At 41.4% G+C, this 25,917-nt stretch overlaps 1 protein-coding gene across 1 annotated transcript in view; it reads right to left on the bottom strand.

Annotated features, from left to right (window-relative positions):
* Positions 1 to 25,917, bottom strand: part of GRID1 (glutamate ionotropic receptor delta type subunit 1) — a 1,143,434-nt gene that overhangs the window by 244,738 nt on the left and 872,779 nt on the right. The window contains exon 6 of the mRNA XM_054982944.1: positions 19,373 to 19,546. Coding sequence (XP_054838919.1) covers positions 19,373 to 19,546 — 174 coding nt within the window. The remainder of the gene's footprint in view (positions 1 to 19,372; positions 19,547 to 25,917) is intronic.

Genomic DNA, 25,917 nt, shown 5'->3' with positions numbered 1-25,917 from the left:
TGGTCACCAACGCAAGACAGCTTTGAAGTCTGGAGCTTGGTTTGGCTGCAGAATTTTTGAACAAGTCTAGAGGTAAATATGAGAATAGCACATGGCCCTTGGTTTCCAGTTTGATTTGGGGAAATGATTGAATCTGGGCAGCACCAGCCATATTCCCTCCCAGCAGCAAAAAAGATGGGTGGGCCTGGCCCTGATTGCTCACGCACATTGTCCACTGGTAATGCAAGGGTGCTGTCACGCACTGTTGACGCTACACCAATAAGCAGGGGTACAGCGGCTATAGGATCAGCCTACCTGCGTATCCATTACACCAGACGCATACAGATAATCCATCACATTTCTGGACAAATTAATAATGCTACATCTTGGCATTTTTAAAACCATTATACTGTCAGACCTCTTTCAACTCTTCTCAGAGACAGTTTATTGGAATTTTTAAGGATTTCCCTCTCACTCAAAAAGGTTTTTGCTAAATATATATCAGCAAGGTGGCTCCCTACAACCACACAAAAATCTCCAATGTTAAAGAAAAACCTTTCTTTTCAAAGCAGGGACCAGTGCTAGGCAGACAACTTACATGCTGTAATTAGACAAAGTGCTGCTGAAACATAACATGAACAAGAATGAAGAATTAGCCTTGGCACTTTGCGATTAAATTGCAAAACACACAAGAGCAGAATGTGTGTGACTGAAGGAAGTCCTCAATGTGACAGTGCACGACTTACTGTGCGAAGAAGGAAGCCAGTGGGAAACACGTGCATGCCCTGGATAGATGCACCTCCCAACCCTGGTTTGCTGCATCATTGTACACCCAGGCAGGTGCTTGTGGTGACATCTGCAGAACACCTGGAGGGGAAGGGATTGTAGGGAGACGGCTGCCAGCTTGTAACATCCAGGCTGAGCGTTTCTCTCTCTCTGCTGTGCAGGTATGTAAGGCCTGGATATGGCCCAGGGTGCAAACCCTTGGGGGCGAGCTGAAGGGCACAAACCAAAGGGCTCTTTGGCCTTTGTCTGTGAGCCTGAGGGCCACAGCACAGAACTGGCAGGGAGATTTCCTGGCAGAGAGAGAGAGAGAGAAAGAAGGGAGGGTGGGGAGGGTGGGGGTGGGGAACTGCTCTAATTTAGAAGCCTCCCCCTCCCTCCTCCCGTCCATTTTGTGCTGTTATACTTTATTTTTTGTTGTGAGCTTTGTTGGGTCCCCTTTTGGAAAGAAAGATGGGGCATGAATGAATACATGAAATGAACTGAGAAAGAGACAACTTTAACTGAACTTTGTCAATCTGCATTGAGAATTTATTTATTTAGATATATTTATACTCTGCTTTCCTCCCCAACGGGGACTCAAAGCAACTCACAGCATCATTCTCCGCTCCTCCATATCCTCAAAACCACAACCCTGTGAGGTGGGTTATGCTGAGAGAGTGTGAGGGCCAAGCTACAAGGGACGAATGACCCTTGAACGGCAAGTGAACAGACTCATGTGTATTCCTCCCTGTTCACTTGCGCTCCACTCGATCATTATTAAAAGTTCCCCTATTTCCAATTCTTGGTCAAAATAATGGTGGCTTGGTTCCTTGTGCTGTTTCTTCAGATACAGCAACACTTGTTCTGGTCATCTGCATTTCTTTTAGGATGATGCTTGTAATTTCCTATGGCTTCTACCTCCAATATTTACACCCCTTTCACAGGCATGAGCAGGTACTAGACAACAGAAGGAAGCGTGCCTCCCAGACACCGCTCTCCTAACATTATGGATGGTATTTACACCATTATCTTTTTGCTGCCAGAGAAGATATTGTGAAGGAGGAAGCAAAACAAGCTTGTTTACCCCAGTTGCCCTCCTACACGCTTGTTACACTTGTTTATACTTGCTAACTTGCACACCCACAGGGCAAGGGGATGCCCTGTAGTAAGGAACTAAGGCAAATGCAGGGTCTGCCTAGGAGGTCTCAGACACGAGGAAATAGAAAATTAAAGAATTATTTTTGAAGCACTTTGTCAAGATTGGTAGAAAAGTAACACCAAGGAGAGAATAAGGCCAGGGATTTGAACCTCTAGGTTTCTCTTAGACATATACATCTGGTGGTTTCACCCCTTGATGCAACAGAAGGGAAAAATAAAGCTGCCACCCGCCCCCAAAGAGGAAATACTATTAATGTATTCTACTTGACTGTTTTTCTATTCGCATGCTCTAATATGGAGTAATTAATTGTCTTTATTCTCAGTCATGTCTTAGGTGACTTTTAGCGAAATCCTAAGCAGAATTACTCCAGTCTAAGCCCATTGAATCAGGATTTCACTGCTGCTCATATAACCCTGATGTCATGGGAATAATTGCAGCACACACCACTCTCCAACAGCACAAAGGCAACACCTGAAGATTTGAGGAGCTGATGCCGCGGCACCTCTCCATGCTTCCCTCGCCCCAGTTGGAAAGTGAATTAATACAGCGTGAGGTCTTTCTATGCGCCCCAGCCATGTTCACAGCATGGGAAGAAGCCATGCTGGAACGGATCCCTTTCCTTGAAGCCCCCGAAAGGAGGAGCCGTCTCTGGTCTGTTTGGCGTACAGGCGGGGGGTCCTTCAACATGCAGTTCATCACTTTGCCACAGTTGTTTCCAGAGGTGATTTGCATTTGTGAATGAGCCATCACAGATCAAGCACCAGAAACAGGACTTTCAAATTACCCCTTCGTATTTTTCAGTGGAGTCAACTGACATTAAGTGCCGAGTACTAACATGATACACAAACACTAACATGATACACAAACACTAACATGATACACAAACACACCTCTTTCGGCCAGTGGGCTTGAGCCCCCCAAGGTGAGAAATATCATGAGAACGGGGACCCTTTTTTAAAAAAGAGAAAAAGTACAGCACGTGCGCATGTATAAACCTGATGGAGTCCACGTATCCCAGCGTTCCAGACACAGACGGGAGCCCACAGCGGAGGCCCCTCGAATATCATGTTGCAAATGAGGACCAGGAAATCCAGGAGCAGATCAGAGGCGCAAACCCCGGTGGCTCACTGTCAACCACCCCACACCCTTAGGAATATATTAAACCCCTTAAGAAAAGAGAACCACAGTTTAACATGCGCCCCCCCCCCCACGCAAACCCTGCCTGTATTTTCTTGTAATAATAGTTTGCTGAGAAAGCGGAGTAGATAACGTGAATTTTTTTTAGTCACATCACTGCTATTTTTACTTTTTACAAACAGCAATTATCATCCAGGACAGCAACGCAGCTCAGCAGAAGACCGACACTGTGCCGTATCCATGGCGAGTTCAGAACGGCCAGCGGGTCGGGGCCTCTAGCAAGCCAAAAGGGTAAGGAAGAAACAAGCCGGGGAGACAAGCGGATGGCCAGGGGCCAGTGCTTGATAAATGTGTTCCCCTAAGACCTTCAGCTGCCCAACTCACCCTGTGCTTGCACACCACAGTAATCTGCAAAAAGGCTCGCAAGCAGAGGATTATTCTAACATACACAGCGCTTCCAGGTGCAGAAAGCTGCTGCCCACAGTGTCACAGGGCTGAGTGGGTGAATGCATATGGAAGGGGACTCCAAAACTTTGTTAGACTCTTACAGATAGTACAGAAGGTTATACTATTAATTATTTATTGTATTTCTAGTTCGCACTCCCCACAAGTGGGCTCACAGTGGAGTACAACTATTGAACAGCATAATAATAAAAAACCCCAGTAATTGCTAAAAGATAGTCGCAGCAGCACACATATTGCATGACCCAGCAATAGCAACAAGCCATGTGGCCGAGTGGCTGACGGCTACAAATAAAAACAACCTGTTCCAACTCTAAGAAAGGAACAGCAAACATAACTGAGTGTTAAGCAGGAAAACTACTGAGAACAATATGAAAGCTGGATTGCACATTATGAAATGTGCAGGTTGGGTTTGGGAGTCCCCATCCTGTGTTACAGTCTGACATGACTAGTGGGTTCTCCTGAATTCCTGACTGGGATTGTAATCATGGCACATGAGGAGAAGTGGCTTCAGTCCCCCGCCCCTTCCTCTCAGCTGGAGGAATCCTGGCTCCAAAAAACTAATGTCTCCTGAGATTATAGGGTTCCTGGGATTGATCCTGGGCTAAGAGCCACAGGCCAAGAGCCCTGTTGGTTTATGAAAGCGCTCATTTTTACACAGCCTGCTTCTTTCTTTCTCCTTCCTTTGAACTACGTCTACCCCTTTCTCAGGCCTCTGATTCTTTTGGTAAATGTTATTGCAGTGCCTGGTTCTCTTAAGCTCTTGAGGTTGCTCTGATACTTCACCTAGGCCCAGAACTGCTGAGCCAAAGGCAGCCAGAGACCTTTCTGCCTCTTCTTCTATTATGGGACATTTAAGGCAGCCTCCGCGCGCCGCCCCAGCAGCGGCTAGGGGCTTCTGTGCCCGGCTGGGGCACGTGGCAGCGGTGGCGGCATGGGGCTGGCTTGCGCGCTCCTCCACTCCCACATGCCCCGCCCGGGCACAGAAGCCGCGAGCCGCTGCTGGAGTGGCGCACGGAGCAGCCTCCGTGTGCCGCCCCAGCAGCGGCTCAGGGCTTCGGCGCCCAGCTGGGGAGCGTGGCAGCTTTGCTGCGTGCTCCTCCGCCCCCACACGCCCCAACCGGGCGCAAAAGCTGCGAGCAGCTGCTGGGGCGGCGTGCAGAGCACGGAGAAACTTCCATGCGCCGCCCCATCCATCTTGCACTGTGTGATGACGTGACATCATCACACAGTCAGAGGTGTGCACACGCGCAGCGCACACGCTCGTGGCCGCGGGAACCAGAAACTCTGGCGCCGGCCCTGATGGGAAATGTAGGCATCTTGGTTTTACAGCTTGGCTCTCCATTACAGCTGCAAGACCAGGACATGCCTACATTTCCCATCAAAACTTGAGGGAAGCTAACAAGTGTCCAACACGTGTCAGGCGTCACTTGTAGCTTAGCTCTCAGTCTGTCTCATATGACAGTAAAGGGTTTTTTGAACACGTGTTTTCTACTACTTTGTTCTAGTTTTTAAAATCTCACGTGACCATACTTTTAGTCATTTTCTGGAGAAGCTCTCACACAGTTTATGGATCACTTTTGGAAGGAATTTTTACTGATACTCAGTTTTGATGTTCTTTTCTTCATTTCACTCCATTACACAGTTATATTCCTCTAAACAATTTCTCTCCTTCTCCACTGTTTATATCCCTGAAGTAAGAATTACCCTTCAAACACATTTTTTTTAAAAAAAATGGAATTGAATCACCTTCAGAGAGTAACAAAAGATTCTTAGTAAGCACAGGGGACAAATCCAATCTCAGCCCTGTTCTCTGTTTACTTCAATGTGAATAAAAAATGGCTGGCAAAATAGCCTGACTGGTGATCAATCTCTGATCACAGAACTGGCCAACTACAAGTGCCTCATACCAACTTCCTGTAAGGACAGCTGAGAATCACCTGAGGCCCTTGGACACCTGAGGTTCCTTCTCAGAGTCCACACACACACACACACACACACACACAAACACACACACACACCCAAACCCTCCACAGAACTAGGACAGAAAGGAAGAAAGAGGAGAAAGTGCGTGTACGCACGTACGCTCTCACGCATGTGTGTTCATTTGAGGGTTGCATCCATACATCACTGGAATTGCACTATACATTGTGCTACAGCAATCATCCACAACCAGATTTTCTTGTGTGGACAATGCAATCTAGCTGTGAATGACTGCCGCAATAGCCAACGAAGTGCAGATGCAGCCATAAAGAGAGGCAGACAGACAGACAGACAGAATCACCAGTCCTTAAGGGACTTTGGAGACAGTTTTATAAAATGGACTAAGTTGATTTATACATCCCAGACAGCACAGATAGTCGTGAATGGAGAGTTAACTAAACCATGTGGAATGCAAAGAGGTACAAGACAAGGCTGCCCATTGTCACCCTTGTTATTTATACTGGTGCTTGAAGTCCTGAATAGGGACATAAGACAAGATGAGAGAATTCGAGGTGTAAAGGTGAAACAGGAGAATTACAAGTTAAGAGCCTTTGCGGATGATTTGGTGTTGGTTTTGAAAGACCCTTTAAAGGGAATTGAGCCTTTAATGTCAACTGAAAGAATTTAGTGTAGTGGCTGGTTGTAAGGTTAATAAGCAGAAGACCAAAATGTTAACTAAAAATATGAAAATACAGGATCAAATGAAATTGGAGAGCAAAACAGGGTTTAAAATTGAGAAAAAGGTAAAATATTTGGGTATTATTTTGTCAAATATTAACTGTATGTTATTCCAAAATAATTATATTAAGATTTGGAAGGAAATTAAAAGGGATATATTAAGATGGGATAAGATTCAATTATCATTGTTGGGAAGAATAGCTACAATTAAAATGAATGTTTTACCTAGAACGTTATTCCTATTTCAGACAATTCCAATATTGACAACTGAGAACGTTTAAGCAACGGCAGAAGGATGTATTTATAAGGCAAGGCAAAAAAACAAAGGTTAAATTCAATGTTCTACAGGATGCAAAGGAAAGAGGGAGGTTTGGGTCTGCCAGATTTGAGATTATATTTTGAAGCTGTCTGGTTTGGATGAAAGAATGGATATTGTTAAAAAACAGAAGACTATTAGATCTTGAAGGGCATGACTTAAAATTTGGGTGGCATGGGTATCTATGGTATGACAAAGTTAAGGCTAATGCAGAGTTTAATAATCATTATATAAGGCATGCCATTTTGAGAGTATGGAATAAATAGAAACCTAGGTTTTGTTCAAACATACCTCTCTGATTATCATTGCAAGAAGCTCATTGGTTAACTTATCATGACTTGTTTGAATTTTCTCAAGGTCAAGTTAAAATTAATTCAAGAGAGGATTTAGCAGCAGAAGGGCAGGTTTGCCAATGGTTTTCCTATAGGAAACAACAAAGGGCGACCCCGGTACCAGATTATAGCAGAACAACAAACCGGGACTCCACAGTATTATAAGCCAAAATGTAATCTAATTTTCTGTATTATAAAGTGCAAAGGTGCTATAAATATAGACATAAATACAGAACATGTTATACAAAATCATCTAGAAGTGCAAAAATACAGAGTCCAAACATTTACAAATGTATCACAATACTTTTGCTGTCCGGAATGATCAAAAAATTTTTAAAGTGCCAGTTGCCAATATTCTCCACAGAGCCGGTAGGTAGGGAGTTGTGCACAGTGCTATTTATTCACAGTCCATAAAGTTGGATGTAGTTAGACGAACGCCGACGGGGGTTTGCAGGCAAATATCATTAACCCGTTTTGTGAGTAACACGACTCACTTCCTCCTGGGCGTGAAACAGTTCGGACTGATCATAAGTATGTTACAAGCACAAAGGCATACTCTCCTACCGCTCCACAGGGTCGTAATTCACGGACACGCACTTTATAATACAGAAAATTAGATTACATTTTGGCTTATAATACTGTGGAGTCCCGGTTTGTTGTTCTGCTAATGGTTTTCCTATATGCAAATCTTGGAGAGATTTAAATTAGGCAGGAGACATGATTTTGAGCAATCTAAAACTGAATTTGAAATTGCCCTCTGTACAAATGATGAACATGTTATTTCTAAAATGTATAAACTTTTGTTGAGGTTTGAGACAGAAAAAGAGCAAGTAAAAGAATGTATGATTAAGTGGGCAAACAATTGTGGACATGTTATATTAATGGAGCAATGGGAAAATATCTGGACAAGGGGGTTAAATTTACACTAAGCTCTAGTATCAAGGACAATTTCTATAAGATGATGTATCATTGGTATATGTCTCCTGAAAAATTGGCTAGAATGTATAAGGATGCTTCAAATGTGTGGTAGAAATGTGCTAAACAAGAAGGGACATTTTATCATATGTGGTGGACATGTAAAAAAGCAAGAAGTTTCTGGTTGCAGATACAATCACCGATTCAGAAGATTTTGAAGACTAAAATCCAGTTGAAACCAGAAAGGTTTTTTGTTGAGAATGATGGGCAGCCAGTTGGAAAGAAGTTTGGAACTTTGTTTTTATATTTGATTACGGCGGCAAGAGTACTCTATGCACAAAAGTGGAAAACTCCAGCATTGCTTACAGTGGAGGAATGGTGAATAAAAGTTTTGGAGTTTGCATAAATGGCAAAACTTACTTCATTGATTAGAGAAAGGACATTAGTAACATTTTTGACTGAATGGAAACCATTTATAGACTTTTTACATGAAACAGATGATAAGGACTTGATGACATCTGGATTTATGGATTAAGAATTATGAACAATAGAAAAAAGAGGGCTCTTAATTTTAACAGAATATGTGAGACTTTGAAAAAGATATATATTGGTTGCTGAGAAAATCAGAACTCAACTTGTAGTTTCATTTTAGGTTTTTTTTCTCTCTTCCTTTACTGGTTTATGTATTGTTAGTGTGTCTTTTTTCCCTTTAGAATGTTTTTTTTATTTTTCTGTGTTTATTGTCTATAACTTTTATAGTTTAAATAAAGAAAATTCTTCTCAAAAAGAAGAGTAAGAAGAATAAGAATAGTGCACATATTCTCCATCTGGGGAAGAGGAAGACAAATCTGGGAAGCTAGTTCCAATTACTGAGTTAAGAAGACTTCTTAACGCTGTTCAAAATCTTTATATTGCTTTTTGACAATCAATTTCCTGAGCGTTCTTCTTCACTATCTTTTTCACTTCACCTAATCCTGCCGAGAATTTTTGCTTCAAAGTTTAAATATCCTTAAATATCTTTTCATAAGTGTTCTGACACTTAATATTGTTCGGGGTACATTCCAAATACACTTTGTTTGGGGTACATTCCGAATACACAAACAATACACTTAATATTGTTTGGGGTAAATTCCTCAGATTTCTTAAGCAAATCTTCATTCGAGTTGTAATGGTCTGTGAGTGTACTCCCAGGGTCTGCTGAATTTTATCCATAAAATTTTGTGATTCATACTATTCATCAGATTCCTCTTTTTTCTCATCTCTAATATCTTTAGTATCTTTTTTCTTCCTTAAGGCCATTTTCTGCAACCCATGTAATCTTCTTTCAGCAAATATCTGATATAAGCTTCTCATTAACTCTGAAGGACTTGTAACAATAGGATATTAATTAACTACTATTGGGATATTAATTAACTACTATTAATGGGATATTAATTAACTACTGCAACTCGCTCTACGCAGAGCTTACCCTGGGCCTGATCCAGAGGCTACAGCTGGTCCAAAATGCAGCTGCGTGAGTAATTGTAAGGGTCCCAATTAGGGAACATATAACACCTATACTACGCCAGCTGCACTGGTTACCAGTTGAGTACCGGGTCCAGTTCAAGGTTTTGGTGTTGACCTATAAAGCCCTATGTGGACTGGGCCCAGCATATCTGCAGGACTGCCTCTCCCCATATGTACCCCAGAGGATGCTTCGTTCAACAAATAAACAACTGTTGGTGGTCCCTGGCCCAAGGGAGGCCCGCCTGGCCTCGACCAGAGCCAGGGCCTTTTTGGTCCCGGCACCAACCTGGTGGAACTCTCTGTCTGAGGAAACCAGGGCCCGGTGGGATTTATTATCTTTCCGCCAGGCCTGTAAGATAGAGATGTTCTGCCAGGCATATGGTGGAGGCTAGGTTGGGCCCCCACTGGCCACACTAAAGATCTGTCCACCACCCTACATATGAGCCAGGGCTTGAAAAGCAGTATTTTATCGTTGCCATCTGAAGAGAAGCTGTATTATATAAAGTTGTTTTAATGTTATTTGTATACTGTTTTATCTGTTTTTAACTGTATTTATGTAAATTGAAAAGTTGTACTCCGCCCTGAGCCCACCTGGCGGGGAGGGCAGACTAAAAATCTATTATAAGGACTTCCGGTTTGGGATTCATGGAGGTCTAACGCAGCTCCATTTGTGGAGCTGACCGGATTGCCGTTTTAACCGGCCGGAGGGGTGAAAATAACCCGCGGCCGACTGCTCTCAGGCGGGGAGCAGGCAAAGAACGCTCAAGACCCTAGGGTGAGCTAGATCTCGGACGAGGGGGGGCTCTACACAAGGAGTCTCCCCCCCGATCCTTGAGGTCCCACCTTGCGACGGGTCGGCTATAATCTCTGCGGCAATTTTGGGGCCAATTCGGCTGGCATAAGACCTACATACCCAAGCTTCGATCGGGGAGGGAAGTCGAGAGGAGAATTTAAGATCGAAACAGCGATTACAACCCAAGAAAGTTGAAGAGAAGGTAAAGATCGCTATCTCTTGAAACGGGACAGATTGACAAAAACAGAGAGGAAAGAAAGTAGATTTTTAAACTGCAACAGACTAGTGAAAAGGAGGTGAAGACTCGGCAGGAGTTGTATTTTAAAAGAGACTAAGTTTAAAGAAGTTATTACAAAAATCGGACTATTGTTTTGAATACCTGTGGTTTTGGAGCTGTGGGAAAAAGACACCATCGCGAGACCTGCTGTGGGAAGACGGGAGACAGGAAGTGCGTAACAACAATAGAGTGGCTGGAGGGAAGCGGCCCTTGCCAAAGGACAGGAAGTGGGGAATCGCCATCTTTGAAAGTGGAAGGGTCGTGGCTTCAGCGGAAGAGGAAGTAGGCCATCTTGGATTACAACAACATAGAGAAACCATAGAGAAAAGACGCCCGACATTTTGGATATAAAAAATTAATTTTGGCAAAGATTGGGACATTTAAAAAAAGGAAAACGTTTAATTATACGCCACGGAGCTGAGGAAGAGAGCAGATTCGTGGGAGCGAGCTAAAGCAAGCCCCACGATGTCGAAAAAAGAGTGGCAATCGGCAATAGAAAATTTGGACAAAAAACTTATAGACATGATGAAAGAACTTAAGGACACGAAATTGGAGCTTATTAAAGAGGTCAAGGAAGTTACACAGACAGTAAAGTCGGAGCTGTCAGAAGTGAAAAAAGGCGTGGAAACGATTAGCAGTGAATTACAAGGAACGCAGCAGAGAGTTAAAACAGTAGAAGACGCGATGGAGAATTTAATAGATACGCAACAAACAGAGATGAGGCTGGTGAAGGGGAGGATGTCAGTTGCAGAAACTAAACACATGGAGAAGCAGCTTCGTTTTCGTGGTCTGCCAGAAGTGGAAGGGAAGTCAGCGCAAGAACAGATGACTGAGGTGTTGGCTGATTACCTGGGGAAGGAGGAGGAGGAGATTGTGGCTATCCTAGATGTGGCGTATCGTGTGAACTTGAGAATTGCAACCCAGAGGAAACTACCAAGGGATGTGATTGTGCAGTTTACAACTAGAAATATGAAAGAGAGGATTGTGACAAAACAATTTCAAGATCCATTGGAGATTGATGGCAAGACGATTATTATAATGAAGGAACTGCCCAGATCAGTGTTATTGGACAGGAAAAAATATAGAGTGCTAATTCAGACTTTGAAGGACATGAATATCAGATACAGATGGGAGTTACCGGAAGGAGTGTCCTTTGAGTTTGGAGGGGCAAAAAAACGCATCAGATCTGAGCGGGAGATGGAGAGATTTATCAAGGACAATGAAAAAGACTTACCAACAAAACCATGAATATGGAGTGTAAAGTATTATCTTGGAATGTAAATGGACTAAACTCACCGAATAAGAGAAAAAATATTTTTCATTGGCTATTAAAACAAAAATGTGATATTGTTTGTCTGCAGGAGACCCATATTAGAAAACAGGATGTAAAATATTTAAAATCTGGAAAATTGGGCAAAGAATTTGTAGCGGCTTCCAACAAGAAAAAAAGAGGAGTGGTGTTGTATATAAAAGAGGAGCTGCAGCCAAAACTTGTTATGAGAGATGTGGAAGCTAGATTTGTAGTAGTGGAATGTAATTGGAATTTAAAGAGAGTGTTGGTAGTCGGACTTTATGCACCTAACGGTGCAAAGGAAAGCTTCTTTAAGGACTTAAGGAAGCACCTAGACGATCTTGTATATGACCAGATAATTCTTGCTGGAGATTTCAATGGAGTGACAGACTTGGAACTAGACAAAAAGACTACAACGGCACAAAAGAAAAGAGGACTATTGCCAAAGCTTTTTTTTGAGTTGATTCAACAAGAGACTCTCGAAGACGTATGGAGGAGAGAATATCCTAAAACCAGACAGTTTACTTTTTATTCTGCAAGGCATCTTACATTATCAAGAATTGATATGATCTGGGCCTCAAAGGACTTAGCGTTATGGACTAAGGAGGTAGAAATAATGCCGATGGTAGGCTCAGATCACAACCCAATTATGTGGAAATTTGGAAAAAGGAGAAAAAGGAAAGCCTGGAGAATAAATGAGGACTTGTTACAGGAAAGTGAGAATATGGAAACATTGAGAAGAGAGACTAAGTTTTTTATACAATACAACGTGAATAAAGAAGTACCAACCAGTAAAGTTTGGGACGCGTACAAGGCGGTTGTAAGGGGCATACTAATGGACTTAAATGGCAGAGCAAGGAAAAAGAAAGAGGAGAAGAGACAAGAGATTGAGGAGAAAATAAAGGCCAAAGAAGCACAGTTAAAAAAGAGACCAGGGAAAAAGAAAATACATCAGGAAATCAAAATTCTTCAAGAACAGTTAACAGCAATGAGTAATAAAGAATTGGAGTGGAACCTTAAAAGACTGAATCAAAAAGCTTTTGAGGGTGCTAATAAACCTGGGAAATATTTGGCATGGCAATTGAAGAAGAAAAGGGAAAAGAAAATAATAAATAAAATCTGTGAAGAAAATAAAACGTACCTGGAGCAGACTACCATTAGTAGAGCCTTCTATAAATTCTATGCGAAGCTGTATAATAAAAAAGAAGTAACCAAAGAATCAATAGCATCATATTTGGAGAAAACTAAACTTCCAGAGATTTCGGAAGCTTGGAGAAACAAGTTGAACAGTGAAGTAACTGATGAAGAAATAAGTAAGGCAATACAATCCGCAAATCTAGGAAAGGCGCCAGGGCCAGATGGACTTACGGCTAAATTTTATAAGACAATGGCCAACGAACTGGCACCATTCCTAAAAGAGGTGATGAACGGAGTTTTCAGGGATCAAAGAATTCCAGACACTTGGAGCGAAGCGAATATATCATTGATCCCAAAAGAGGGCCAAGATCTGACTAACGTGAAAAATTACAGGCCTATATCATTACTTAACAATGATTACAAAATTTTTGCGAAGATATTGGCGGAGAGACTGAAGGGGTGGCTCTCGGAAGTCATAGAGGAAGAACAAGCAGGCTTTTTGCCGGACAGACAAATAAGAGACAATTTAAGGACAGTGATCAATGCTATTGAATACTATGACAAGCGTTGTGATAAAGAGGTTGGTTTCTTCTTTGTAGACGCTGAAAAAGCGTTTGACAATTTAAACTGGGACTTTTTGTTTGCCACTATGGAAAAGCTACAATTGGGAGAAAGATTCATCAGAGCAATTAAAGAAATTTATAGAGACCAGACTGCAGCAATTGTAGTGAATGATGAATTGACCAAGAAATTGACGATTAGTAAAGGAACAAGACAAGGTTGCCCGTTATCTCCATTGTTGTTCATTTTAGTATTGGAGATTCTGATGATACAAATACGACAAGATGAGGAAATACGAGGAATAAAAATAAAGGACTATTCATACAAGGTTAGAGCATTTGCAGATGACATAATGTTAATTGTAGAAGATCCATTGGAGAACATGCCAAAAGTGATAGATAAGATCAAGGAGTTTGGTGATTTGGCAGGTTTCTTCATTAACAAAAAGAAGTCAAAGATACTATGTAAAAACATGACTAAGCAGAAACAACAATTGTTAATGGAAACAACGGACTGTGAAGTAACTAGTAAAGTGAAATATTTGGGAGTTGAGCTGACTGCAAAAAATATAGATTTGTTCAAGAATAATTATGAAAAATTATGGACTCAGATAGAGAGAGACTTGATCAAGTGGAATAGACTGAATTTGTCATGGTTGGGTAGGATTGCAGCAGTTAAGATGAACGTGTTACCAAGAGTAATGTTTTTGTTACAGACAATACCAATCATCAGAGACTCTAAACAATTTGAAAAATGGCAGAGGAAAATATCAGATTTTGTTTGGGCAGGCAAGAAGCCTCGAGTGAAAGTAAAAGTTCTACAAGATGCAAAGGAGAGAGGCGGAATGCAACTGCCCAATCTGAGACTTTACCATGATGCAATCTGCCTAGTTTGGCTAAAAGACTGGATGACATTAAAGAATAAGAAACTATTAGCCCTAGAGGGATATAAAAAAATTTTTGGATGGCATGCATACCTATGGCATGACAAAGTAAAGGTCAACTCGATGTTCCTGCATCATTTTGTAAGGAGAAGTCTATATACAATCTGGAAGAAGTACAGAACTTACCTACAAGAAGGAACCCCCTTGTGGGTGGTTCCATATGAGGTGATAGATCCGAGAGCTGTGGATAATGAACAACAATGTTTAACGTACAAAGAAATAACTAAGATTGAAGTATCTAAACTTAGAATAAAGACGCAAGAGGAACTATCACCTAACTATGATTGGTTTCAGTATAGACAGATTAGAGACTTATACAACTCGGACTTTGCAAAAGGGGGCATACGAACAGAGAACTCGGAACTAGAGCAGACCCTTCTTAAAGAAGACAAGAAAAGAATATCCAAGGTATATCAAGTACTGTTGAAATGGTATACTGAGGATGAGATAGTTAAAACACAGATGGTGAAATGGGCTATAAACTTTAATAAAGAAATAACAATGGAGGCATGGGAATACTTGTGGAAAACTACAATGAAGACAACGACATGTATTAATATTAAAGAGAACATTTTCAAAATGATCTATCGTTGGTACATGACACCAAAGAAGATTGCGCTAGGGAATTTGAATACATCTAACAAATGCTGGAAATGTAAGAAACATGAGGGCTCCCTCTATCATATGTGGTGGTCGTGTGAGGTAGCTAGGCAGTTCTGGGGGGAAATAATAAGAGAAATGAGTGAAATTTTACAGTTTCAAATAAATAAGAACCCAGAACTCCTGCTGCTAAACTTGGGAATGGAGGGAATTCCAGCCCATCATAGGACGATGATATTTTATATGACTGCAGCAGCTAGACTTTTGTATGCGCAGAAATGGAAAGTACAAGAAGTGCCAACTATTGAAGATTGGATCTACAAATTGCTGTACATGGCTGAAATGGACAAGATGACAAGAAAACTGAGAGATCTGGACTCAGGGCAGTTTAACACAGACTGGGAGAAGCTGAAACAATATCTGGAGAAGAAATGGGAGGTGGGAGGAAAACTGTGGCAGTTTGAGAACTACTGAAGTATAATAAAAGTATAAAAGAGAGGGGTGACTTTACCGGGGGAGGAAGAGAAATGTGAATTTATAAGCAGTTAGATTAATTGATCGAGATATATATAGATATGTAAAGATTAAGTGATAGAATATTGATAGAGAATAATTAATGATAAGGTTTAAACATGAGGATTGAGTAACTAACAATATTTTCTTTCTTTGATAAGATTTATATGCACCAAACTGAATGCATAGAAGAGTTAAATTGATTGATTATGTGATAAGTTAGATAGAATTACCATAAAAAGATGAAATGAGTAATATATAGAGAATAAATCAAATTGTTTGATTTAAATGTGGGAAATTTTTATGGTTTACGATGTATAGGTTTATGATATATAGAAATATTCAAAACTGGAAAATGGGATAAATTGGTTATCTAAAGACGTACGGTTTGGGTGTATAATAAGTAAAGGAGTTAAAGATGTACTGCTTAATATAATGGAGAATGTATATTTGTTTTAGACAGATGAATTTTATAGAAGTAAGGGAAAAGGGACAGAGGGTGGGAAAGCTGTTGGAAGTCAACAAAAGGGGGGGAAAGGGAGGGGGTTAGAAACGAAAAATTAGGGGAAAATTGAATGTAATGTAAAAATAATAATGCTCTAACCCAATAAAAAATTTTTCAAAAAAAAAAAATAAAAATCTATTATAATAAATAAATAAGAATAAGAAAATATTAATTTAAAGAATAGTAAGCTTCCAAAGAGAGGAGAGAGCAAGAGGAAGTGAGTAATAAAAATACTTATAATGCTCAGTGTTCCACTGCAAAATGGGGCATTCTCACAGTCAATCTTCCCCATCAGCCAAGAGCAGGCAGGCAGAATGACGGGCTGAATCCCTCCCCCACAAACAGACCTCTGTTTTCCCCATAAGTTTCCTTTTTGCTGTAGGGGCAGGAAGGATTCTTTTTGAAAGGGGGGAGAAAGTAAATGTTTGCCATTTGACTCAGAAAAAGAGAGAGCTTTGAAAGACTATGGAAGCACTCCTAAACAGATTTACTCAGATATAAGTCCCATTTTATTCTTCAGTGCTTACTCCCAGGGAAGTGTCTTTTGAATTGGAGCCTATGATGGAAGTTTCCCTTCCAAATGTTTCCAAGGCTGATAGGAGAGGAGGGGTCGCCCCTTGTGAAGACTAGATTGGCAGGGAGGGAGAGAATGCCATTTTCCAGATAGCTACAGGGTGGGGTTTGGGGAGATGCACATACCTTGTGCATTGGTAGTATTCCCCTTTCCTGCCAACAGAGTGAATTCATCACCTAAGGTCTCTGTCCCCTTGGGATCTGATTGGTGCTGTTAAGGAAAACAAGCCGCTGCCCTGTGAGGCAAGCCCCATGCCTGCCTGCTATTGGGAGGTCCAAACCAAAAAGAAACACAAACAAGGGAACTAGCTGGCTTATCCAGCACACACACACCCCCGGCACCAGCAGCCCAGGCCTGTGTCATTTTATGCCCCTAGTCCCCTCCTCTCCACTTGTTCTTGCTCTCATGATGCCAGCATGGCAGAACAGAGAATCTGGGATTTATTCAGCCATTATTCCCTGAAGGGAAAATGCTCTGGGCGGTATTCAGGGGGCTGGGAGTGTATTCAGGGGGCTCAAAGTTGCAGCGAACATACTCCTGACTGTTCTCTAAAGACCCCTCTTAAGATTGGACTTAGGATCCAATTCTATGGACCACCGAAGAAGGTGCCCCCCAGCATTCACCATTATTCCCTAAGGAGAAAACTATCTGGGGTCTATCCGGGAGACCGAGGGTGGCATTTTTCATGAAAACGCTACCACATTTGTAGGAAACATACCCTTGAACGTCCTATAAAGACCACCCAAGTTTCAGGAATATTGGACCCCAGGGCCCAATTCTATGGGCCCCTGAAGTAGGTGACCCCAGCCACTCTTCATTGTTTCCTGATGGGAAAACATTTCCAAGCAGGCTCTCTGGCAGAAGCGCACAGGGGCAAGGCTGCCAGTGGCCAAAGGCAAAATCCCAAATGCAACTTCAGCCCAGAGAAAGCCCCAAAGAAAGCAAACTGAAGCCCTCGCCAAACCAACTGCCCCCTGGACAAGCTGCTCAGCCACTCCCTATTGTTTCCTATGGGGAAAACATTTCCAAGCAGGCTCTCAAGCAGAAACACACAGAGGCAAGCCTGCCAGGGGCCAAAGGCACACTCCCAGATGCAAGAGGAAGCCCAGCAGTACCAAGCTGAAGTAAGGGAATGGATGGAATCCCCCCCAGAACCAAAGTGAATCAAGGGGACCAACTTCAAACCAGAGAATGATGTTAAAATAGAGAATTCCATTCAAACCAAACTGAAGCAAGAAGAGCCCAAGTGAATCAAGGGGACCAACATTAAGCCAGAGAATGAAGTCCCAATTGTTTGGGAATAATGTTCCAAACAAAACTGAAACAAGGGACACAGTTGCAACTTGCAACTTAGGTGAACTGGTCTCTCACAGAAGCGAGGCAGACAAGGACAGAGTGGTGCAAATTGGCACAGATTGGCCACTCACTCTCCCGCCCTGCCTCCCTCCCCCTCCCTCCCACCTCTGCCTCACTCCCCCTTCCCTCCTGCCTCTCCACTCTTGGGAAAAGGCAGGAGAAGTCCAAGAAGGAGCCAGCCAGAGGCTGAAGCCATGTTTCCTGGATTTACATGGATATATGTGGCGGTCTGGATCACGGTTCCCAGACTGACTTCATTTGAGAAAGCTAGATTTAGCCAGATCAGCAAAACCCAGGTTTTTCCCTGAATCCCAGATATGGATTGCACACCACAACCTAAAAGAAAAATTATTCTTTTACTTCTCCTCACCCCCAGTGTTTCTCCTTTTTTTCCAGCCCCGGGACAACGTATTCTCTATAGACACACTAAAAATGATTCTTAAAACCATGGTTATTATGGCTATTGCTCATGTCTGATATGATTTTTCAAAACATCACTGTCAAAACTTCACTGGTCACTGTCAATGGGTTTAGGAAAGTTCTAGAACACTGAACACTGAAAACTATACAAACCATACTTAAGTTTGCTGTGTCAAAAACTATCATAATGAGAGGCAATTCTCATTACGAAAAGGATCCTCCAATTATTACTAGGTAAGCAGTTTCAGTTCATCTTGTCTCAAAAAACCCTATATTTGATCTCTTGTCTTCAGAAAGGAATTTGAACTTATGACATGTCTAAACATGCCAATAGATTGTCATGTCTGTGCCTCATCCATGCCATACTTAATGCAGACCTGTTGTTCTGAACCAATGTTTCATGCTGTAACTTGATGTCATATTGCCAGTGCCGTAACTGTTTCCTTTCACAGGCTTATTGAAGCTGCAGGTGCCTTATCCAATGGACGGTAGAAGCTCTCAGTGCTTCTGACCTTGTGTACTGCTCACTCCCATGCACTGCTGTGTCTCAGCTTTGATCTCCGGCTTTCTCAGTGTCTCGACTTGGTAGTACAAATATGTGAAACATTCTCAGGATGAGTTCGCGCCAAAAGTCCTGTTTTACTGTTGGGAGGGGGAAGGAGCAAACATGTGGGTTAAGAGGAAGGATTTTCCCACAGGTCACTATTCCTGTCAATCTTGCTCTTACTGCTTCGATGCTTACCTTGCTTCTGAGTAATCCTATGGACATATCTGTGGAAATGATCTGATTTCTGAATAAAGCCATTTAACCAAGAGCCTGGATTTCTTGCTGCAATGGTACAGGGATCTATCTGTCATAGCCTGTCATCTATAGCCTGACATAGATGGCAGAAGAACAGAAAGAACTTCTGGGTTTCAGTTTGTACAAAGTGACTCTCTAATCGGATTTAGCAGGAGCCAATAAAATTAGCTGATAATAATTATACCCGCAATTTCAAATGAAAAGCATTCAACAACTGGAAGAAAAAGTGAGACAATTGGGTGCTATACTCTGTAAATCGAGTGCACTGAGATTTAAGTGTTTCTGTTTGCATTTTTAATTTTCCAGTGATTCTGCAAAACTGCCACAAACAAAGCAAATATCACATAGGCTTGAGATATGCAACTGACCTGTAGCATTTGAAGATAACCTTCTTGTGGATCACAGAGGAGTGAAGATACCCGGTGGTTGTTCCTCATACACCTTTGATTGTTTTCTCTTGACATAGGGAAAATCTGCCGTATGACGGTCATCCTTCCAAGAGCACTGTGCACCAATTCTAAAATCTCATTGTCACTGATTTCCTATGGAGAGAAAAGCGAAATCATTTGAAATCTGTGCCTTCTCCACTATGTTCACCTCTTGAAAAATTATTCTTGAAAAATTTATTTAAAAACAAAAGCTGAGTCTAGCATCTAAGGTTGACATTACTATTAGCACACGATGCCATTATGCTAAGCATATCTCTGCCTCCCTGATGGCCCCATGGAAGCTCCAAAGGAACTCATAGAATTGTAGGGCTGGAAGGGACCTCTAGGGTCATCTAGTCCAACCCCATGCACAATGTAGGAAATTCAAAACTACCCCCCCCCCTCGACTGCCCGAGTGACCCCAGAATTGTGGGATATTTTATATTATTTATATTTTATATTACATTTTATATTATTTATGTTATTTATAGTCCATCTTTCTCACTGAGACCCATGTCAGATTACACAGTGTGAATCCATGCAATCAACAGCTAGGACATTCAATAAACAACAGAATAGTGTATATATGGCAGAAATTGAAAAAGAAGCATACAATTCAAATACAAGAATACAGAGATGAAACATGGTTGAAATGAAACATAAGTAATTTGATATGACCTATTAAATAATGTGAACACTACCCAGTAAGAATATAGTTAAATCCACAGACGGTACCCAGTAGCATCGTCTGCAGTTCCTGACCCTTACCCAGGCAGCTTTCTGAATGATTTCCTTACAGCACAGCCCTATTGCCTGAATGTAAAAGCGCTCCTGAATAATTTGGTTTGCAAAGTTTGCAGGAAACAAAGTGAATTTTGTTCCAATGGTATTTTTATGCCCAACTGACTAACTTCATTCAAATTCTAAAATAATCTCAGAAATACAAAATTATAGTTTTTATTTACTATTTAAGTTCCACTGGTGTCCTCAAGCTTTCTTCTTCTTTTTTAAAAATAAATTTTAATTTTATTTTAAGATAAACAAGGGGATACAGAAATGAAAAGGAAAGGGGAACAGAACATTAAAAAATAATATTATGTTACAAGGACTGTTGGGATACAAAATTCTTATAACATTTAAGAATGTTGAAATGATTTTTGAGAATATTTAAAATACATATTTTCAATTAAACAATGCGTACAGAATTCAAACCTACTTTCACTCGTCTTATCCCAGCCTTCTACTTATATATTTATTAGCCATATTTCAATACTAACTTCTTAACAACATTTCAATACTGTCTATAATAGATTATATTCTACTAATTATCTTACATTGATCAAATTGGAAGACATATCTATATCTATATCTATATCTATATCTATATCTATATCTATATCTATATCTATATCTATATCTATATCTATATCTATATCTATATCTATATCTATATCTATAATCTTTTCATTATGTAGCATACTTATCCATTCTCCCTCTCGAAAACTTGAGACTGAAACAAACAACATCTCACTAGTTTCTAATAATCAGAACTCATGATTATATTCAAATTAACAGAGCTAATTTATCGTATTCCATGTACTTCTTTCCAGATTTTGTCTATTGTAAGCAAAATAATTTCTTCAAATTCCTTAATCGGTCTCCTATTTATATAACTTGTCAGTTTTGCCATTACTGCATATTCTGACATTTTATCTTTCCAAATTTCTCTGCTTGGGCATTCTTCATCTTGCCGTTTGCTTGCCATTGCTACTCTAGCCACCGTCAGCAGGTATCTAAATAATTTCTGTAGTGTCGAAGGCTTTCATGGCCGGAGAACGATGGTTGTTGTGGATTTTCTGGGCTGTATAGCCGTGGTCTTGGACCACGGCTATACAGCCCGGAAAATCCACAACAACCAATTTCTGTAGTGTTCTGTCAGCACTGTCTGGTATTATTCCCAACAGCATAGTCTCAGGTTTCATAGCAAAATCAATTTTTAAAATCTCCTGGATCTCAGCATGTGTATCTTTCCAGAAGTTTTTAGTTCTTTTGCATGTCCACCACAAATGAAAAAAGAACCGTCTGCTTCCTTACAATTCCAGCACATCCCTACATACTTCTTATCAATTTTTTCAATATCTTTTGGGGTAATGTACCATTGAAAAAACATCCCAATTATTCACTCAGTGTTTGATTTGCTGTGAAATTTATGCCCTGTCTCCATACATTTTCCCACAAAATTTCACCCAAATTTTGCATCCATTTTGACATACAAGTTTTACCTTGTTCTGTTTCTGTATCATATTGGAGTAAAAGTTCATAGATTTGGCCCAAGGTGTGATTTTCTGCTGAGTAATTATCTTCTCAAAATCAGTCAGATCCCTTAATTGGCCTCTATAATCCTTAAGAGATTCCTTTAATCTGGAGACCACCTGAAGGTATATCAGCCATCACATTTTCTTGCCTTTATCACTAATTTCTTGCCACAATTTGATCTTCCCTTGAGAGTTAATCATATCTCGATTTGTTATAAGATCTTTGGTTTTTCTCAAATTCTTGTCACAAAAGGCATCAATTGATGACGTTATCGGAGATGTCGATGGACTTATCCTCATTTTTACTGAATGCCAGATTTGGATCAAACTGTCTCTAATCACATGGCTTTTATGCTGTATCCTTGTTCATCTCCTCATCCAAAGGTAGTTATGCAGCCCTTCAGTCAAATCAACCACTTCTAATCTTATTAGTCTGTCCTTTGGGTTTTTAATCTAGTCTGTAATCTAAACCAGACCAGCTGCTTAATAGTATAACTTGATATTTGGTTCCATCAGGCCTCCTCTTCTTTTTTCATCTTGTAACACTTTAAACCTTTTTCTTGGTTTTTTGTCATTCTAGATGAATTGGTTTATCTGTCTTTGCCAAGTTTTCAATGTCTTATCTTGTATACTGATTGGTAACAATTGCGGGGGGGGGGGAGATTAATTTTCGGTAAAATATTCATTTTGATTGTAGAAATTCTTCCTATCTAGGACAGTTTTAATTCAGACCATATTTCAAGATCATTTTGAATTCTCCAAATTGCTTCATAATTGTTTCTATATAATGATTCTTTTTGTCCTGTTAAATCTATGCTCAAATATTTCAGTGAGTTTTTTGCTGTTTCACATCCTGACATTTCTCATTTTTTTCCCCTTCTTGCCTTGTTAAAATTTTTAATTTTCTTCCTGTTGACTTTAAATCCCAAAAAGGTTCCAAATCTTGCAAGGTGACATCATGACATGACATCATGTCTCGTGTGGGTTCAACATCAGCATAACATTTCAATTTGAACACTTCATCGATTCGGTTTCATTTTCTCCGCCATGTCGGACGCTCCTCTTCGCTGGCTCGAGAGGAAGCGGCCGAGCACCCTGTCCGGGCGGCTGATCTGCGAAGATTAGCCCCAAAACTCCCAGTGAGGGAGGCTGGGTCCGGGACGCTGCGGGAAGAGCCCCCCAGAATCAATGCGGGGGGTTAATTGCCCGTTTGTCCCTACGGAGGCCGGCGGACGTGTGCGGCGCCTCGAGTGCTGCCAGGCCATGAGAAACGGCAAAGAGCAGAACTAGGCGAGAGCCTACAAGTAAGCGAATTCCTTCTGTTATTACAAGCGTACGTGAAGGAGAGGTGAGATCTGAAGCTAAGAAGGCTCACTCTTCCCCTTTGCTGAGTCTCAAAATTTGGTTGGCGCCCCCCCCCCAAAAATGGCAACAAAAAAACAAAGTCCTGCCCTTGGCAAGTCAGTTTCGGCTGCCTTAAAGGGAGAATCGCTGGAGGAAATTGTATGGAGGGCGGTTGGTGAAGCTATAAAACCCTTTGTTGACAAGCTGAATGAAACAGATCAAAGGGTGGGCTTACTTGAGAGCGAAGTGAAAACCATCAAGGAAGCAGCGGGGGGGGCAGAGAAGTCTGCTCGGGAAAGTGCGTCACTCGTGAAGGCTACGAATAAAGAGCTTAAACTGGTGGAGAATCAGTTGATCGGGCTACAAGTGGAACGAACACAGACAATTTTGCGCCTCCGGAATGTGAAAGAAGAGGAAAACGAGGACTTATGGGGTCTTGTCTCGGAACTATTGGCGATACCCGCGAGGGCAACTAAAGAAGAAGTTAAAAGCGCCATTTTGGAAGCCCGTCGGGCTACTTCAAAGTATGCAATGAAGGGACTTCCTGTTTGGGATCCATGGAGGTCTAACGCAGCTCCACTTGCGGAGCTGACCGGACTGCCGTTTTAACCGGCCAGCGGGGTGAAAATAGCCCGCGGCCGACTGCTCTCAGGCGGGGAGTAGGAAAAGAACGCTCAAGACCCTAGGGTGAGCTAGATCTCGGACGAGGGGGGGCTCTACACAACGAGTCTCCCCCCGATCCTTGAGGTCCCACCTTGCGACGGGTCGGCTATAATCTCTGCGGCAGTTTTGGGGCCAATTCGGCTGGCATAAGACCTACATACCCAAGCATCGATTGGGGGAAGAAGCTGAGAGGAGAACTTAAAATCGAAACAGCGATTACAACCCGAGAAAAGTGAAGAGAAGGTAAAGATCATTATCTTCTGAGACGGGACAGATTGATAAAAACAGAGAGGAAAAAAAGTAGATTTTTAAACTGCAACAGACTAGTGAAAAGGAGGGGAAGACTCGGCAGGAATTGAATTTAAAAAGAGACTAAGTTTAAAGAAGTTATTAAAGAAATGGGACTATTGTTTTGAATACCTGTGGCTTTGGAGCTGTGAGAAAAAGACACCATCGCGAGATCTGCTGTGGGAAGACGGGAGACAGGAAGTGCGTAATAACAATAGAGTGGCTGGAGAGAAGCGGCCCTTGCTGGAGGGCAGGAAGTAGGGAATCGCCATTTTTGAAAGGGGAAGGGTCGCGGCTTCAGCGGAAGAGGAAGTAGGCCATCTTGGATTACAAAATCATAGAGAAACCATAGAGAAAAGACGCCCGACATTTTGGACTCTTTAAAATTTAATTTCTATAAGAAGACCGGGACATTTAAAATAGAAAAACGTTAAATTTTACGCCACGGAGTTAAGGAAGAGAGCGGATTCGTGGGAGCGAGCTAAAGCAAGCCCCACGATGTCAAAAAAAGAGTGGCAATCGGCAATAGAAAACCTGGATAAAAACCTGGACAAAAAACTTTTAGATATGATTAAAGAACTTAAGGACACGAAATTGGAGCTGATAAAAGAGGTTAAAGAGGTTACACAGACAGTAAAATCGGAGCTGTCAGAAGTGAAAAAAGGTATGGAAACAATACGAAGTGAATTACAAGGAACGCAGCAGAGAGTTAAAACAGTAGAAGACGCGATGGAGAATTTAGCAGACACGCAACAAATAGAGATGAGATTGGTGAAGGGGAGAATGTCAGTTGCAGAAACTAAACATATGGAGAAGCAGCTACGTTTTCGTGGCTTGCCAGAAGTGGAAGGAAAGTCAGCGCAAGAACAGATGACTGAGGTGTTGGCTGAGTACCTGGGGAAGGAGGAGGAGGAAGTTGTGGCTATCCTAGATGTGGCATACCGTGTGAATTCGAGAATAGCAACCCAGAGGAAACTACCAAGAGATGTGATTGTGCAGTTTACAACACGAAATATGAAAGAGAGGATTGTGACAAAACAGTTTCAAGATCCATTGGAGATTGATGGCAAGACGATTATTATAATGAAGGAACTGCCCAGATCAGTGTTACTGGACCGGAAAAAATATAAAGTGCTAATTCAGATTTTGAAGGACATGAAAATCAGGTACAGATGGGAGTTACCGGAAGGAGTGTCCTTTGAGTTTGGAGGGGCCAAAAAACGCATCAGATCTGAGCGAGAGATGGAGCGATTTATTAAGGACAATGAAAAAGACTTACCAACAAGATCATGAGTATGGAGTGTAAAGTATTATCTTGGAATGTAAATGGACTAAACTCACCGAATAAGAGGAAAAATACTTTTCACTGGCTACTAAAACAAAAATGTGACATTGTTTGTTTGCAAGAGACCCATATCAGAAAGCAGGATGTAAAATATTTAAAATCTGGAAAATTGGGCAAAGAATATGTAGCGGCCTCCAACAAGAAAAAAAGAGGAGTGGTGTTGTACATAAAAGAGGAGCTACAGCCAAAATTTGTTATGAGAGATGTGGAAGCTAGATTTGTAGCAGTGGAATGTATTTGGAATTTAAAGAGAGTGTTGGTAGTCGGACTTTATGCACCTAACGGTGCAAAAGAAAGCTTCTTTGAGGATTTAAGGAAGCATTTAGACGATCTTGCATACGACCAGATAATTCTTGCTGGAGACTTCAATGGAGTGACAGACTTGGAACTAGACAAAAAGACTACAACGGCACAAAAGAAAAGAGGACTATTACCAAAGCTTTTTTTTGAGTTGATTCAACAAGAGACTCTTGAAGATGTATGGAGGAGAGAATATCCTAAAAGCAGACAGTTTACTTTTTATTCTGCAA

The sequence above is a fragment of the Eublepharis macularius genome, chromosome 6 (assembly GCF_028583425.1).
Source record: "Eublepharis macularius isolate TG4126 chromosome 6, MPM_Emac_v1.0, whole genome shotgun sequence".
NCBI lineage: Eukaryota > Metazoa > Chordata > Lepidosauria > Squamata > Eublepharidae > Eublepharis > Eublepharis macularius.
This window is presented reverse-complemented; position numbering and strand designations above follow the sequence as displayed.